This window comes from Pan paniscus, chromosome 9 (assembly GCF_029289425.2).
Source record: "Pan paniscus chromosome 9, NHGRI_mPanPan1-v2.0_pri, whole genome shotgun sequence".
Taxonomy (NCBI): Eukaryota; Metazoa; Chordata; class Mammalia; order Primates; family Hominidae; genus Pan; species Pan paniscus.
The window spans coordinates 78,843,028-78,860,227 of record NC_073258.2 but is presented as its reverse complement, the minus strand read 5'-3'; the positions used below and the strand labels follow the sequence as shown (position 1 = coordinate 78,860,227).

General features: G+C 41.3%; 1 protein-coding gene across 1 annotated transcript in view; it reads left to right on the top strand.

Moving 5' to 3' along the window:
• Nucleotides 1-17,200, top strand: part of INTS4 (integrator complex subunit 4) — a 116,868-nt gene that overhangs the window by 68,084 nt on the left and 31,584 nt on the right. The window contains exons 12-15 of the mRNA XM_034933433.3: nucleotides 2,120-2,262; nucleotides 4,533-4,648; nucleotides 5,533-5,666; nucleotides 8,009-8,166. Coding sequence (XP_034789324.1) covers nucleotides 2,120-2,262; nucleotides 4,533-4,648; nucleotides 5,533-5,666; nucleotides 8,009-8,166 — 551 coding nt within the window. The remainder of the gene's footprint in view (nucleotides 1-2,119; nucleotides 2,263-4,532; nucleotides 4,649-5,532; nucleotides 5,667-8,008; nucleotides 8,167-17,200) is intronic.

Here is a 17,200-nt window from a genome sequence, read left to right as displayed (position 1 = left end):
GGCTAAATGCCACCACTCTATTCCCATAGCACCCTGTGTATACTGCTCTAGCATTTTTCAGTAATTCTCTATTTCATAAGACTGTGAGCTCCTCAAGGTGTCTTGACTTTTCTTTTCTCTTTTGTTTTCCTTTCCTTTCCTTTTCTTTTTCTTTTCCGTTTTCCTTTCCTTTCCTTTCCTTTTTTTTTTTTTTTTTTTTTTTTTGAGGCTGAGTCTCGCTCTGTTCCCCAGGGTGGAGTGCGGTGGTGCTATCTTGGCTTACTGCAACCTTCACCTCCTGGGTTCAAGCAATTCTCCTGCCTCAGTCTCCTGAGCAGCTGGGATTACAGGCACGCACCACAATACTAATTTTTGTATATATTTCTTTTAATAGAGATGGTGTTTCACCATATTGGCCAGGCTGGTCTCGAACTCCTGACCTCAAGTGATCCACCCACCTTGGCCTCCCAAAGTGCTGGGATTATGGTGTGAGCCACCGTGCCTGGCTGACTCTTCATTTTTTTATTACCAATGTCTTGCAGCAGTGTCTGGCACAATTAGGTGCTCGGTAAGTGTTTGCTGAGTAGCTGAGCTATGTTCCAAGCTATGTTTTGATGTACAGAATTGTTCACAGGTATGCTTATTTGTGAGTACTTATGTATATAACTCACAAAGAATCCTTGCCTTTTAATTCTTTTCAGGAGTTCAGACCAATATAAACTTACAGTAGACTATTCTTCCACCCTGCTGTGCACTTCTCCCTTATATTTTCTGTGTCACTGGGCTTCATTGCTTTGAGCCTTACCTTGCTGACCCTTCCAGCTGGAATTTGCCTTTTTTTTTTCCTGCTATGTCAAGATCCTACCCTGCCTAGAAAAATTCACTTCTTTATTCAACAAGCACTGTCTATGTATTAGAAATATAGGGATATCAAAACAGGCAGGATCCCTGCTGTCGTAAAACTTATATTCTAAAGAGAGGCGGAGTAAACAAACAAAATGATTTCAGATGGTGATAAATGTTTTGCAGAAGATAAACAGTATGATGGAGGAATGGGGAATTTCTCTGTAATTTGAGTGGTTAGTAAAGACTTTCTGAGGAGATGATGTTCAAGTTGAGTCTTGAATGATAAACAGAAGCTAGCTATGTGAAGACTGGGAGAATAACTTCAGGTAGAGGCAACAGCTAGTGGAAAGGCTCTAAAACACAAGTGAGCTTTGTTGTGTTTGCAGAATAGAGAGAAAGCCAGTAGGAGTGAACCACAGTGAGAAAGTAGAAATGTGGCATGAGATGAAGTCTGAGAGGGGATTAGGGACAGGTGGAGAGCCTTGTAGGTCATTTTAAGATGTCTGGATTTTATTCTAACATTATGGAAAACTGTTGCAGAATTTTATGGATAGGAGTGACATTTCGATTTGCCTCTCTTTTAATATTTCTCATTCTTGAAATCTTGAAATTCACTTCAGATAGATTGACTTTTTCCCTCACTCCTCCATTTAACACATACAGGTATACCTCTCTTTATTGGGCTTTGCAGATATTGTGTTTTTTTAATAAATTGAGAGATTGCGGCAACCATGCATTGAGCAAGTCTATTGGTGCCATTTTTCCAATAGCATGTGCTCACTTTATGTCTGTGTCACATTTTGGTAATTCTTGCAATATTTCAAACTTTTTCATTATTACATCTGTTACAGTGATCTGTGATCAGTGATCTTTGATGTTACTGTTGTAATTGTTTTGGGATGCCACAAACTGTGCCTGTATAAGATGGCAAACTTAATAAGTATGTGTGTTCTGAGTGTTCTGCTAACTGGCCATTCCCAGCCTCTCTCTTAGCCTTTCTTCTTAGCCTGTCCTTTTTCCTAGTTGCAAAAAGGCTCTTGTACCTTCAGCATCATGATTGAGTTCCAGATAGGATGGAAAAGGAAGGTTAAAGAACAAAGAGGATAAAGCTACTGCCTCTGGTCCTTTATCAGTAAAATGAAAGATATTTCAGGAATTTCAGCTAAAAAACTTCCACATACTTTGTTACATGGCCACCCTAGATGGGAAGGTGGCTGGGGAGAAGGGGATGGTAGATAGAGGCTGAGTCTGCTAACCAACAGTAACTACTATTATTATTACTTTTTTTTAAAAGGATTCATCCAGAGATATTCGAGAGGCTCTTCATGAACTCTTATGCTGTACTAATGTTTCAACCAAAGAAGGGATTCATCTTGCATTGGTGGAGCTGCTGAAAAATTTAACCAAGTACCCTACTGATAGGGACTCCATATGGAAGTAATGACTTTTTTGCCCATTTACTCACTGAGTCCCATAATGTGGTAAATGTATAATGCTGACATTTGTTCCGTCCTTATAGATTGAGGGTAGTACGGCCCTGAATTTTGCCTTTACTTTAGAAACCTGATTCAACTTAACCGAACTCTCAGGAATCTGATTCCTAAGCTGAGTATCACATTTTAGATTACTTACTAATTTGTGCATCTATCCACCTAGCAAATATTATGTGCCTGCTGTGTGCTGACTATGCACCAACCCTTGTGGTAGCTGTTACAAGTATAGAAATAAATTAATTAGATTTCCTCTTTCTCCTATATAGTGTTTTGTTTTGTTACTTTTTTTTTTTGAGATGGAGTCTCGCTCTGTCACCCTGACTAGAATGCAGTGGCGTGATCTCAGCTCACTGCAACTTCTGCCTCCTGGGTTCAAGCGATTCTCCTGCCTCAGCTTCTCGAGTAACTGGGATTATAGGTTGCACGCCACCATACCCCAACTAATTTTTGTTTTTTTTTTTTAGTAGAGATGGGGTAGTACCATGTTGGTTAGGCTGGTCTTGAACTCCTGACCTCAGGTGATCCCCCTGCCCCGGCCTCCCAAAGTGCTGGGATTACAGGCATGAGCCACTGTGCCTGGCCTTATTATTTTTTATTCATTAAGTTCTGGTTTAGAAGGTGCACTAAATTGGCTGGGTGCAGTGGCTCACGCCTATAATCCCAGCACTTTGGGAGGCTGGGGCGGGTGGATCACCTGAGGTCAGGAGTTCAAGACCACCCTGGCCAACATGGTGAAACCTCATCTCTACTAAAAATGCAAAAATCTGCCGGGCCTGGTGGCACACACCTGTAATCCCAGATACTCGGGAGGCGAAGGCAGGAGAACTGCTTGAACCCTGGAAGCAGAGGTTGCAGTGAGCCGAGATTGTGCCACTGCATGCCAGCCTGGGCAGCAGAGCAAGACTCAGTCTCAAAAAAAAAAAAAAAAAACCATAAACAATAATAAAAATATATAATTACCTTGCTTTTATAGTTTCTTATAGTTTATAAAGGGCCCTCATGTAGTTATAATAGCTAACATTGAGTTCTTACTATGTGACAGACACTTTGCTAAGTACTTTATGTTAGTTATTTAATGTGTATAGCAACTATGAAGTAATGACTTTTAATCTCATTTTGTAGATGAAAAAATTTACTTGCATAAGGCTACTTAGTTTCAGACAGATCTGTGATTTCAGGACTTCACCCAGGATATCAATCAGAATGTTTTTGCCCACAAATAAAAAAGACAATCTGATTAAAAATATCTTAGCCAATAAGTCTGTTTTTTCATAACAAGTGGTCAGAAGGTTGGTTTCAGGATTGGTCATTCAACAGGTTACCAGGGCTCTCTTTGGTTTCTCTGCAGTTCTCTTGGCTTTTTTTTTTTTGAGACAGAGTCTCTCTTTATCGCCAGGGTGGAGTGCATTGGCATAATATTGGCTCACTGAACCTCCGCTTTCCAGGTTCAAGCGATTCTCCTGCCTCAGCCTCCCGAGTAGCTGGGACTACAGGCCCGTGCCACCATGCCCAGCTAATTTTTGTATTTTTAGTAGAGATGGGGTTTTACCATGTTGGCCAGGATGGTCTTGATCTCTTGAACTCCTGATCCAGCCACTTCGGCCTCGCAAAGTGTTGGGATTATAGGCGTGAGCCACCACACCCGGCCGGCTTTCTTCTCATAGTTGTAAGATGGCTGCCTCATAAGATAATATCTCAAGACAGAAAGGAAGGGTCATTCCCTTTCATGCATTGCTCTTTTGATTTGCAAAAACATCCCTGAGAAGCTCCCCAGCCAGCATACTCTCGTGCTCCATTGTCTAGAACTGGCTTACTTGCCCACCAGCAAACCAGTCACTGGAAAATGAGAATGGGATTGCCATGATGGGTTTAGACCAATAGTGGTTCAGCTCTTGGGCTGGACCTGCCTTTTCCGAGCACTTTGCTGCCTGCCTGATACCTGAGTAAAATCAGGGCTCTCTCAGGAAGAAAGATGGGGGAAATGGCTCTTGGTTAAATAACCAGTTCTTTTATCTTTATAATAACCAGTTTTTTTAGATGAATTAACCGAGTTCCAGAATAACTGGGTGACTTATCTGAAGTCATAGAGTTAGCAAAAGTATATGGTTGAGAATTTCCAATTCCAGTTCAGGTTTTCTGATTCCAGTTCCTAGTACTTTTCAAAGGACTAACTTTACTAATTTGTTGATGTGCATTCTTATTTGTTTGTTTCAGGTGCTTGAAGTTTCTGGGAAGTCGGCATCCAACCCTGGTGCTTCCCTTGGTGCCAGAGCTTCTGAGCACCCACCCATTTTTTGACACAGCTGAACCAGACATGGATGATCCAGCTTGTATCCTCTGTGCTTAGGATGGGCCCTGATGTGTTGGCAGGCAGCTTTGGCATCTCCTTCTGCAGTATAGCTAGGGTAGTCTGAATTTTCTTTTCTTTGCTTTTCTTTCTTTCTTTCTTTTTTTTTTTTTTGAAGACAGAGTCTCATTCTGTCACCCAGGCTGGAGTGCAGTGGCCTGATCTCGGCTCACTGAAACCTCTGCCTCCCGGGTTCAAGCAATTCTCCTGCCTCAGCCTCCTGAGTAGCTGGGATTATAGGCGCCCGCTACCACACCCAGCTAATTTTTGTATTTTTAGTAGAGACGAGGTATCACCATGTTGGCTAGGCTGATCTCAAATTCCTAACCTGTTGCTTGGGCTGGAGTGCAGTGGCACCACCCCAGCTCACTGCAACCTCTGCCTCCCGGATTCAAATGATTCTCCTGGCTCAGCCTCCCAAGTAGCTGGGATTACAGGTGCCTGCCACCACTCCTGGCTAATTTTTGTATTTTTAGTAGAGACGGGGTTTTACCTTGTTGCCCAGGCTGGTCTCAAACTCCTGACCTCAAGTGATCCACCCACCTCAGCCTCCCAAAGTGTTGGGATTACAGGCGTGAGCCACCATGCCTGGCCAGTATGTACTTTGATAGGCAATATAGTTGCTTACTTTATAGGCAAAATCATTTCCATTTTTTGTATTCTTGGCAGTCTCTGGCATTTTTAAAAACCTGGTAATTGGGGGTGTGGGTGGAGTAGGGGAATGTATTTTGTTGTTTGTATTTGCATTTCTTTGATTATTAGAAAATCATAGTCTCTTGATGGAGATTTTGGAGGTGGAAAGTGAGAGTGTCAGAATCTGGCCAACCTTTTATACTTCCAAGTTTACTTAACCCAGTGATCTATCAGATATTGCAGTTTTGGTACTTATTTTCAATGCTGCTAAAACCTGTCCAACAATGCCAGCATTGTTCTCAGATCACACCTTCAGGCACTATGCCTACCTCCGAGACAGTCTTTCTCATCTTGTTCCTGCCTTGAGGGTATGTTGAAAACATCTGTTGTCCTTGTTTTTATTTTGCATGGGGTAGGGTTATTTTTGTTCATGTTTTCCTTTGAGATGGGGGTCTTGTTATGTTGCCCAGGGCGGTCTCAAACTCCTGGGCTTAAGCCATCCTCCTGGCTCAGCCTCCCAAGTCGCTGGGATTACAGGTGAGCACCACTGTGTGCAGCTTGTTTTTGGCTTTTTATTTTTTGTGCTTTGTGGTTATTAAATAGTAGAAAGCAGTCCATATATTCTCTGAAAACTTGTTTGTTCATTCTCTTTCTCTCTTGGGCTCTTTGCCATTGTTTTATACTTTTGCTTTTGTATCCTTTACCTTTTAAGATGATTCATTTTTTTTGGTGTCCCTGGGTTATTGATATTAGGCAAGAAGAAAGGAACCTGGAACAATAGATTATATTTTAGATCAAGAATTTAAATTGTTATATATATATATTTATTTATTTATTTTTATTATTATTACTTTTTGAGACGGAGTCTTGCTCTGTCGCCCAGGCTGAAGTGCAGTGGCACGATCTGGACTCACTGCAAGCTCCGCCTCCCAGGTTCACTCCATTCTCCTGCCTCAGCCTCCTGAGTAGCTGGGACTACAGGCGCCTGCCACCACGCCCGGCTAATTTTTTGTATTTTTAGTAGAGACAGGGTTTCACCGTGTTAGCCAGGATGGTCTTGATCTCCTGACCTCGTGATCTGCCTGCCTCGGCCTCCCAAAGTGCTGGGATTACAGGCGTGAGTCACCACACCCAGCCTAAATTGTTATATTTTAACTATTACATATAGCCATGATTCTCCACAAGTGCTTATTTTTTAAAAATAAAACCTTTACTATTTTTAAAACCTAGAGTTATATAGAAGAAAATTTAAAAATGGATCATAATAATAATAGCAAACACTTCGTGAATGCTGTGGCTCAGGTACTCTTCCAATCTCTCTATTTACATTAACTCATCCCTGCTTGGGTGACTCCAAATCACTTTATTTGGAGTAATATGTGTTTATTTAGAGGAACATTTATATATATATATGTGTGTATATATATATTTATATATGTGTATATATATTTATATATGTATATATATTTATATATGTGTATATATATATTTATATATGTATATATATATTTATATATATGTATATGTATATATATGGTTAGAAAATTTAAACTTTATAGAAAATACAAAATGAGGCCAGGTGCGGTGGCTCATACCTGTAATCTAAGCATTTTGGGAGGCCAAGGCGGGTGGATCATCTGAGGTCAGGAGTTCATGACCAGCCTGGCCAACATGGTGAAACCTCATCTCTACTAAAAATACAAAAATTAACTGGGCATGGTGGTGGGCACCTGTAGTCCTGGCTACTCGGGAAGCTGTGGCAGGAGAATTGCTTGAACCCAGGAGGCAGAGGTTGCAATGAGCCAAGATTGCGCCACTGCACTCCCGCCTGGGCGACAGAGCGAGACTCCATCTCAAAAAAAACAAAAGAAAAGTAGATACAAAATGAAAAGTGAAATACTCTTTGCTCTCTCCTCCCCATCCATCTTAAAAGGTAACCGCTTTTAACAGTAAGAATAAGTATATCTGTAGGGCTAGGCCAAAAATAAAAAAAAATTATTCTCATGAAAAAATTATATGCTATATAAATTTATTTGGGAATAAATCATTATTCTTCCTTCAAGTGAAAGATAAGATAGTGTTTTAAAGATAAATGTGGCCGGGTGCAGTGGCTCACGCCTGTAATCCCAGCACTCTGGGTGGCCGAGGCAGGCAGATCACCTGTGGTCAGGAGTTCGAGACCAGCCTGACCAACATGGAGAAACCCTGTCTCTACTAAAAATACAAAATTAGCTGGGTGTGGGGGCGGCCACCTCTAATCCCAGCTATTCAGGAGGCTGAGGCAAGAGAATCGCTTGAACCTGGGAGGCGGAGGTTGTAGTGAGCCGAGATGGTACCATTGCACTCTGGGCAACAAGAGTGAAACTCTGTCTAAAAAAAAAAAAAATGTAACAACAGTTCAATTTTTAGTCTCCTTCCTATGGTTGGCCCATTTATTTCAGTTAGCAATAGAAAATATTATATCTTTCTGTTTTTCTCCTGACAGCTGTGGCTGTATTGGGTAGACCATGTTTGCATTTTGTCTCTTTCTCTTTAACTCCCAATGTTGCTGAGGAAGGGGAGAAATGTTATTTATAGAATATCCTAGCCTTTTTTCCCCTTTGTTTTGTTTAGCTCATGTTTTTAATGTGCTTTTATGTGTTTGTGTGTGTGTTACCAAAAGCTGAGCCACCAAACTTAATGACTCTATAATCCCACTCTGTTTGCTTAGTTACCAGGTAGAAAACTGGTGTCATCAGCTGTTTCTCCCAGCATCATACCTCAAGAGGATCCTTCCCAGCAGTTCCTGCAGCAGAGCCTTGAAAGAGTGTATAGTCTTCAGCACTTGGACCCTCAGGGAGCCCAGGAGCTGCTGGAATTCACCATCAGGTAGGGTAATCATCCCTTCATCTGACAGAGTTAGTGCTGTTACACTCAGCTTGACTGTTCTGAATTCTGGTGTTGGTTACTAGGCTTGATATTCTGACTCTATTGGTCTACATTCACACACGGTTTTATGGTCTGTTTATATTTGGATTAGATTGTGGTTTGAACATATTTTTTTAAAGAGCTCTTTATATTCATGACTCGATTGATGATTAGTACACAACAGAAATAGTTTTTAGTTTTTTAATTTTATATATTAGGATGAGTGACCAAAATGCAAAGTAACAGTGGCTAAAACAGGAGCAAAGTTTAATTCTTTCTCATAGGCAGGACAGTGCTGAGATGACCATCAGGGATCTAGGCTTGCTCATTTTTTTTTTTTTTTTTTTTTGAGACAGGGTCTCACCCTGTCACCCAGGCTGGAGTGCAGTGGCATAATATCAGCTCACTGCAAGTGATTCTCCCACTTCAGCCTCCCAAGTAGCTGGGACCACAGGCATATGCCACCTCACCCGGCTAATTTTGGCTTTTTTTTTTTTTGTAGAGTCGAGGTTTCACCATGGTGGCCAGGCTGGTCTCAAACTCCTGAGCTCAAGTGATCCTCCCGCCTCGGCCTCCCAAAGTGCTGGAATTACAGGCGTGAGCCACTGTGCCCGGCCTAGGCTCATTCTTTCTTGTGTCTTCATCTTCTGCATCAAGCAGCCTCTGCTTAACAATTCAGAATCTAACTGTGCCCCCTGTATTCCATCCTGTGGGGAAAAGGAAACAGGAAGAGAAAGGTATCATCTCCACCCTGTGGTTTGTTTAAAGATACTTCCCAAAAGTTGTACACTCTAATTTTACTTGCATTCCATTGACTAGAACTTAAGTCACATGGCCATCTCTCACTTCAAGGAGCGAGGACATGCAGTCTTTATTCTGGGTGACTAATGCCTGGTTTACATGCGATGACTCTAATACTCAGGAAGAATGGGAGAAAGATATTGGGGAACAACCAAAAGGCTCTGCCAGACCTTCCTCAAAATGGCCTGAATGATATGAAAAAAATTTAAACTCATTTGCTTTTAGCAAAAGCAGTATTGTTTGCTCTTAAAAGATTAAAAAATTATATCTTTGAGGAGCAAACAGTACTGCTTTTGCTAAAAGCAAATGAGTTTAAATTCTTTATTGTTTGCTCTTAAAAGAGAAAAATATTATATCGGCCAGGTGCAGTGGCTCATGCCTGTAATCCCAGCACTTTGGGAGACCGAGGCGGGAGGATCACTTGAGGCTAGGAGTTCAAGACCAGCCCCGTTGAGTGAAACCCCATCTCTACTAAAAATACAAAAATTAGCCAGGTGTGGTGGCACGCGCCTGTAATCCCAGCTACTTGGGAGATTGAGGCACAAGGATCGCTTGAACTTGGGAGGCAGAGCTTGCAGTGAGCCAGGATCGCGCCACTGCACTCCAGTCTGGGCAACAGAGTGAGACTCCATCTCAAAAAAAAAAAAAGAAAGAAGGAAAAATATTATATTATATAATTTGTATCTTAGTTGAGATCTCTTTTGATCTGCCTGGAAGAGTATTTGGTACCAGCCACATTCAATTAATAATTTTTAGTGGATGATTTCATTCCATACACTAAGAAACAAGCTCTGTGCTAGATACAGATCAGCTAGCTAGGATTCTGCCCTTAGAGAGCCCATGTAGACAAGATGGATATAGACAAAGACTTATGATGGTGGATAACAGGGCTTTGTACTTTGTTCATGCTTTCCTGTCCATTATTGCATCTTAACATATTATAAAGCCGGCCAACTGAACCATCCTCCAAGTTATGTTTTCCCATTATATTAGGTCATTCATTCACTTAGCAGCATTAACTATTTGTTTATTCTAATAAGCCAGTTGCTGAGGGCAGAGAGAAATAAGAAATGACATTTGTTCTTAAGGTACTCACTGTTTATTACAGGACCCAGAAATCATCAATTTGATAAATGATACAGTGAAGAGAAGCATAGATGCTGTGGAAAAACAGATGAAAGTCCCCGACCCATCACAGTAGTGGTGGTGAGGGATGCTTCACAAAGGAGAAGATCCTTTAGCTAGTATGAAATGATAACTGAGCATGTCAGTTTCGTAGTCCATGTGCGGAAGACAGTTCCAACTTCAGCAGACATTAGAAGAGCTGGGAGACCTGAGGGAGAACAGCCTCCCAGAACTGCAGTGGTGTAGTATAGTGATTGAGTGAATGGAGCTTTGAGGGCAGACACATTTTGTTTAACGTCTGAGCTAATACAGTCATGCACTGAATAACAACGTTGTGGTGGTCCCATGATTATATTTTTACTGTACCTTTTTGATGTTTAGATATACAGATATTTACCATTGTTTACCATATTTACCAATATTTACCATTGTAACCAGTGTTACAGTTGCCTACAGTCTTTAGTACAGTAACATGCTGTACAGATTTGTAGGCTAGGAGCAACAGACTGTACCATATAGCCTAGGTGTGTAGTAGGCTATACCATTTAGATTTGTGTAAATATACTCTATGATGTTTGTGAGACAAAATCACATAACAGTGTATGTCTCAGAATGTATCTTCATCGTTAAACAACACATGACTTGTAGTTGTTTGATCTTAGTCAAGTTTATTGCTCAGGGTTCATTTGCAGAAAACAAAAGAGGCTTTTAACTAATTTAAGCAGAAAGAAATTTATTACAGAATGTTACATGGCTCACAGAGTTGTTGGGAAGGCTAAAGAAACAGACTAGGTGGAATATCCAGGAATGATTTCCAGAGCCACACAATGAGTGGGCCACCAAGGAGGCTGATGTTCCTGCTATGATCAGGAAAGCTGCCTATTGAGTCAGGATGCTACCAATAAAGCTGCTGGCTCCAGAACCATGTCTTGCATTCTGCCTTTCTTCCCACTTAACATTATTCCCTATGCAAAACTCATGCGAATGTGTTTGATTGACTGATAATAAATCATGTCTGGAACCTAGCTCAAGGGAATCTGAGAAATGCAGTTTTTAACTTTGCAGCTTATGTAGTCTAGGAAGATACAGTAGATGAAGATAGGAATACCACGAGTGAGTGAGCCAAATCCAGTATATGCCATAAGTACCAACTGCTGTTAGCTCCAGTTTACTCACCTGGGGGACTTGGTGACTTGCTGGGTGCAGGGGTGGGAGTGAGGAACTGAGAGATAAATGGGTGGTCTGATACTCTAGTAATCCAATAAAAAGTTGAGGGTGTCCTGGGCTCCCCTGGGAGTGCCGTGGGCTTGGGCTGGACAGGTCGTGGGGAGAATGCTGGGTAGGTGGGTGCAGCTGCAGCCACAGGAGAGCCAGAGTGTGCAGCATGTGTCCAGCGTGAGCCTCCTGAGCTTCCACCTGGGTCACTTAGTCTTTGTGCCCCTGGGAAGCCTCTAGAAGCCACACAGAGGCCCCTAGCAACTCTCATGCCCTGGAGGGTCTCACCAGCCACTCCAGTGATGGGCCCCCCAGTAGCTCTGGGACCCAAGCAGGGATGATTCACAAAGTCCCTACCTAGCACAGGCCTTCACAGTTCAACAAGAAAATCCTACTGTTGACTGGATTTTTAAAAATCAGTGGAGGAGATCACACTAGAAATGATAGATACTGCAAGAAACAAAGCTTGAGTGAAAGCTTGTTACCGTAATGAATGGACTCACACATATCACTGCTTTGCAGTGATAGCATCAGCCAAAAGGGCTGCAGAACATGAATCGTTAACAAGTTGAAATATGTCAAAGATGGCTGTGTGGTGTGAAGAAGCTGCATTAGCTGCACAGGCTAAGCCTAAATGATATTCCGAATGGCAGAGTGTTCACCTGAATACCATCACTGTAATCAGTAACAATAAAAGATAGGGAAAACTGAATTATATTTTAGGTTGAAATGATTTTAGCATGGCAGTTTGTTCTCTTGCCACTGTACATTGAATCATATACTTGATATTTATTGTGTGCCTGTGATGTGCCAGTAACAGTACTCTAAACTAGGAGTCCCCAAACTACAGCCTGTGGACCAAAGCTGGCCTGTTGCCTGCTTTTGTATGTAAGATCTGATTGAAGCACACCCACGCTCATTTGTTTAGGTATTGTCTATAGTTGCTTTCATGCTACAATCACAGAGTTGAGTAGTTGCCACAGAGACCATACGGCCTGTAAAACCTAACATATTTACTATTTGACCTTTTACAGAAAAAATTTGCTGACCCTGCTGTAAGCTCTGGGCAGTCCACAGCTCTGTAAGCGGAGATTCCAGTCCTTTCTATACCTCTTGTGAAGCGATTTCTCTTCTCCCTCAACAAAGTGTTTAGTTTTGGAGGCCACTGAATGAGGTTGTTGGCCCTGAGCCCAGTAAAATACAGTCTACTTCCTGACTCATCCCCACCTAAATAAACATTTAGATTTTGTCCTTGACAGTTTTATCCTATTGGCACTAAAGCAAGTGCAGAAGGCACAAAAGCTAGCCAATTTGGTGATCAGCTGCAGTGCTGGCTCTTAGAAGGTACTCGCCTTCATGGTCTGGGTTTCCTGAGATGATAGTCTTGCTAAGCAGTGGCCGGCCAGATCACTGTCCTAAGTTTGGGGCTCTGTGTTTCTAGCTTGAGTGTGTATTCAGGAGCATAGGCAGGATGGTGAAAAATCTGGAAAGGGAAGCAGATGGACCATAGCACTGAGGGCACCTGCGATGCTTTACAACCATCATTGCAGACATGAAGTAATTTGCTAAGAAGAGGCAGAAGCAGGATTTGAGTTCAGCTTTGTCAACTCTAAAATCCATATTCTGTGATGTGCAGTGATTTACAGGGGATTCCTGTATCACATGAGATTAGATCAGTTGACCCCTGGGATTCTCCACAACTTACACTTTCTGAGTTGTTATGGAGTGAAATGTTAGCCTTTCATACAGAAGGTTCTCTGATGAGGACTGGAGCCATGTATTTGTTAGTATGAGTGTAAAACAAATTTCACTGTCATACACAGTGCCCTGTTTTGTAATCCAAACAGCCATTTAACCCAATGAAGATCTCACCTATGAGCCAGATGCTGTGGCTTGCACCTGTGGAACTGTTGCGAAGATTATTGTAATGATATGTGGCAAAAGCATTTTGAGAATATCAGTTACATAGATAATAGTTGGACATTTATGGATGTTTGCTTTAAAATTTAAACTAACTGGCCGGGCGCAGTGGCTGACGCCTGTAATCCCAACACTTTGGGAGGCCAAGGTGGGCGGATCACGAGCTCAGGAGATCGAGACCATCCTGGCTAACACGATGAAACCCCATCTCTACTAAAAATACAAAAAATTAGCCAGGCGTGGTGGCGGGTGCCTGTAGTCCCAGCTACTCGGGAGGCTGAGGCAGGAGAATGGTGCGAACCTGGGAGGCAGAACTTGTGCTGAGCAGAGATCACGCCACTGCACTCTAGCCTGGGCGACAGAGTGAGACTCCATCTCAAAAAAAAAAAAAAAAAAAAAAAAAAATTTAAACTAACTGGCTTATTTAACATACTGGACATGCTCTTGACATTTTGAAACTAAATCAAATTTTATAAATGTAATCATGTTTAAACTCACTAGCAGGCAGGGTTGAAGAGGATTGTCTTTTAAGGAATGCTGCAGTCATTTGTCTGCTATTTCTCAGTATGAATAGTGACCTCCTGTTTTTCAAAGTTTACATTTTTGTGTTAAGTCCATGAAAGTGCTGTTGCTATACACAGTGTTGTTTCAGGAACCATACCACCTTAGAAGTGTTCCATAATAGAGAATTGTTCTTTTGGAGTAAAATAGCTCATTATTACCTGAAACAGAAGGGGCTTCATTTATCAGAGATAGAAAGAAATGTACTACTTTTCTGATGGGAATTCTTTTACACACTAACCATTGAAGAACATGGGATTTTTTAGTCGAATTATTTAAAATCCTCTTTTTGCGTTGAAACTTTTATTGTCTTTTAGGGAGAGCGCCTATTGTGTAGTATTGGAACTGGTCTCGTAATTAAAGAGTAGAAATACACGTTTGTAATCTGTCATCATCTAGGTGCAGGAATAAAGATGGCGTTTTAGAGGTCACCAAGACTTTGTATTTATTTTGTATTTCCTAACATTCCTTTTTGCTCTACTAAGCTACTAAGAGACATTAATTATAAATTTGATTTTTAGAGATTCTAAGAGATTGAAAAAAATAAACTACATTTGATTTGCACATCCAGAATCTTTTTGACTATCTTTAATAGTGATTTAAATAATTAATTCAGCCTATTGTGTAAACTTAAAAAGAATCACTATATGTAAACGTGTTTACACATGGTGGCATAGTGGCATCATATAGATTGCTAATGTGTGTGTTCCTGGGAGGAACTGTTTTGCTCTGCCTGATAGCATCTAAAGAAAAGTGGCCCAGTGTATCCAGTTTTTTTTTTTTTTTTTTGGAGATGGAGTCTCCCTCTGTCGTTCAGGCTGGAGTGCAGTGGTGCAATCTCGGTTCACGGCAACCTCTGCCTCCCAGGTTCAAGCAATTCTCCTGCCCCAGCATCCTGAATAGCTGGGACTACAGGCGCACTCCACCACACCTGGCTAATTTTTTGTATTTTAGTAGAGATGGGGTATCACCGTGTTGCCCAGGCTGGTCTCGAACTCCTGAGCTCAGGCAATCCACCCACCTTGGCCTCCTAAAGTGCTAGGATTACAGGTGTGAGCCACCGCGCCTAGCCGTATCTAGTTTTAAATTAGTTTTGGTCTCATCTGTGTTTGATGTAATTAATAAATAAAAGAGTTTAATAGCAAATAAATAAATGAGATGCAATATGATATGGTTAAAAAAATACTTTTGGAGTCAGAGCTGACTCTGTCTAGTTCATTACCTGTTTTGTTGTTTATTCTGTGACCTTAGGCAAGCCACTTAAATTCTGATCTTTAGTTTCCTGTTCAGTGAAATAGGATTAATTGCAATTCATATTGTGAGGATTAAGTGAGCTCAAGTAAGGAAACAGCCAGCACAGTACAGTGCACATAGAATGTGCTCAGTTTACCTTTCTCATTAGAGCCCATAGTCTCCTGATGGATGTCTAGACTGAGGCTTCCTGAGAATTGTGAGCATAAAGAGATAAAGAGAGGTAACACTGGGACACAGGATTTTTCCCAGAGCTAACAAGTTTCCATTTTTGTTTGTACAGAAGTTCAGATTTCTTATGGCTAATTGTGTTGGATTGGGTTACATCTTGTTTTGTGCACTTCAGAACAACTGCTACAATTCCGGGACAGGGGAATAAAGTAACATTTGGAATCAGTTAGTTAATGTACAGTCAGTTGGTCTGTATTCTGTATAATTGTCATAGAAGGAAGAATCTTCCTGGAGAGGAAACACAAATGCTTCTGAAGTAGAATACTTCAGGGCTGTCTCTTGCAAGAGAAAAATCAGAGAAGTGAAAGGAAGAGACCATCTGGCCACCAAACTCACACTTCACAGTTGGGCTTAGCTAGTCTATGGTCTTGGCTTTCATTGTGCTGGGTTCCCACGCTTTGGGTAGGCCCTCCAGGACCAGTTCAAGCAACCCAAACGAATAAGAAGTGATATATATCATACATTAATTCTTCAATCACTTTGAGAGTAATTTACTCTTTGCCCCTTTGTAGGCATCTCCTTCTTGATGTCAAAGTCCCCAGGAGGCATCGTTAACTATCGTAACGTTACCCGCCGAGCATGAGATGGGAGGAAGTGGCATAGTCCAGTGGACGGTTTTTTCCAGGCTACTGTGAAACCTGATGTGTTATGCCGGCTCTGAAACAGCTTCCCAAGTGACTCAGACCTTAAGGTTTCCCACAGTTTCCATTTCTATTCAGAATTTAATGTTGCTATTAAAAAGTAATGAGGCAGCTTTCTATGAATGCTGAGATGGTTAGGTAATACACAAACACACACACACTCACATTCCTCCCCTAAAAAAGAAGAAAGCAAAGAAAACCAGTACTTTTTGTAAATGCATGGCATATCTCAAAATTCAAAAGAAACTGGTAATAGTAGTTGCCTCTGGGAAGGTATACAGGGTGGCAGGGCTACAGGACACAGGCGTAGGAAGGGGGACTAATTTAATTTAATTTAATTGTATATCCTTTGAATTCTATACCTTAAGTATGTATTAACTATTCAAAAAAACTAAATTTTTTTTTTAAAGAAACATTTTCTCTTTTTATTATACTTTAAGTTTTAGGGTACATGTGCACAATGTGCAGGTTAGTTACATATGTATACATGTGCCATGTTGGTGTGCTGCACCCATTAACTCATCATTTAGCATTAGGTATATCTCCTAAAGCTATCCCTCCCCCCTCCCCCACCCCACAACAGGCCCTGGTGTGTGATGTTCCCCTTCCTGTGTCCATGTGTTCTCATTGTTCAATTCCCACCTATGAGTGAGAACAGGCAGTGTTTGGTTTTTTGTCCTTGTGATAGTTTGCTGAGAATGATGGTTTCCAGCTTCATCCATGTCCCTACAAAGGACATGAACTCGTCATTTTTTATGGCTGCATAGTATTCCATGGTGTATATATGCCACATTTTCTTAATCCAGTCTATCATTGTTGGACATTTGGCTTGGTTCCAAGTCTTCGCTATTGTGAATAGTGCCACAATAAACATACGTGTGCATGTGTCTTTATAGCAGCATGATTTATAATCCTTTGGGTATATACCCAGTAATGGGATGGCTGGGTCAAATGATATTTCTAGTTCCAGATCCCTGAGGAATCGCCACACTGACTTCCACAATGGTTGAACTAGTTTACAGTCCCACCAACAGTGTAAAAGTGTTCCTATTTTTCCACATCCTCTCCAGCATGTGTTGATTCCTGACTTTTTAATGATCGCCATTCTAACTGGTGTGAGATGGTATCTCATAGTGGTTTTGATTTGCATTTCTCTGATGGCCAGTGATGATGAGCATTTTTTTATGTGTCTTTTGGCTGCATAAATATGAAAACTAAATGTTTTAAATCACCAATAATTCTAGCACAAC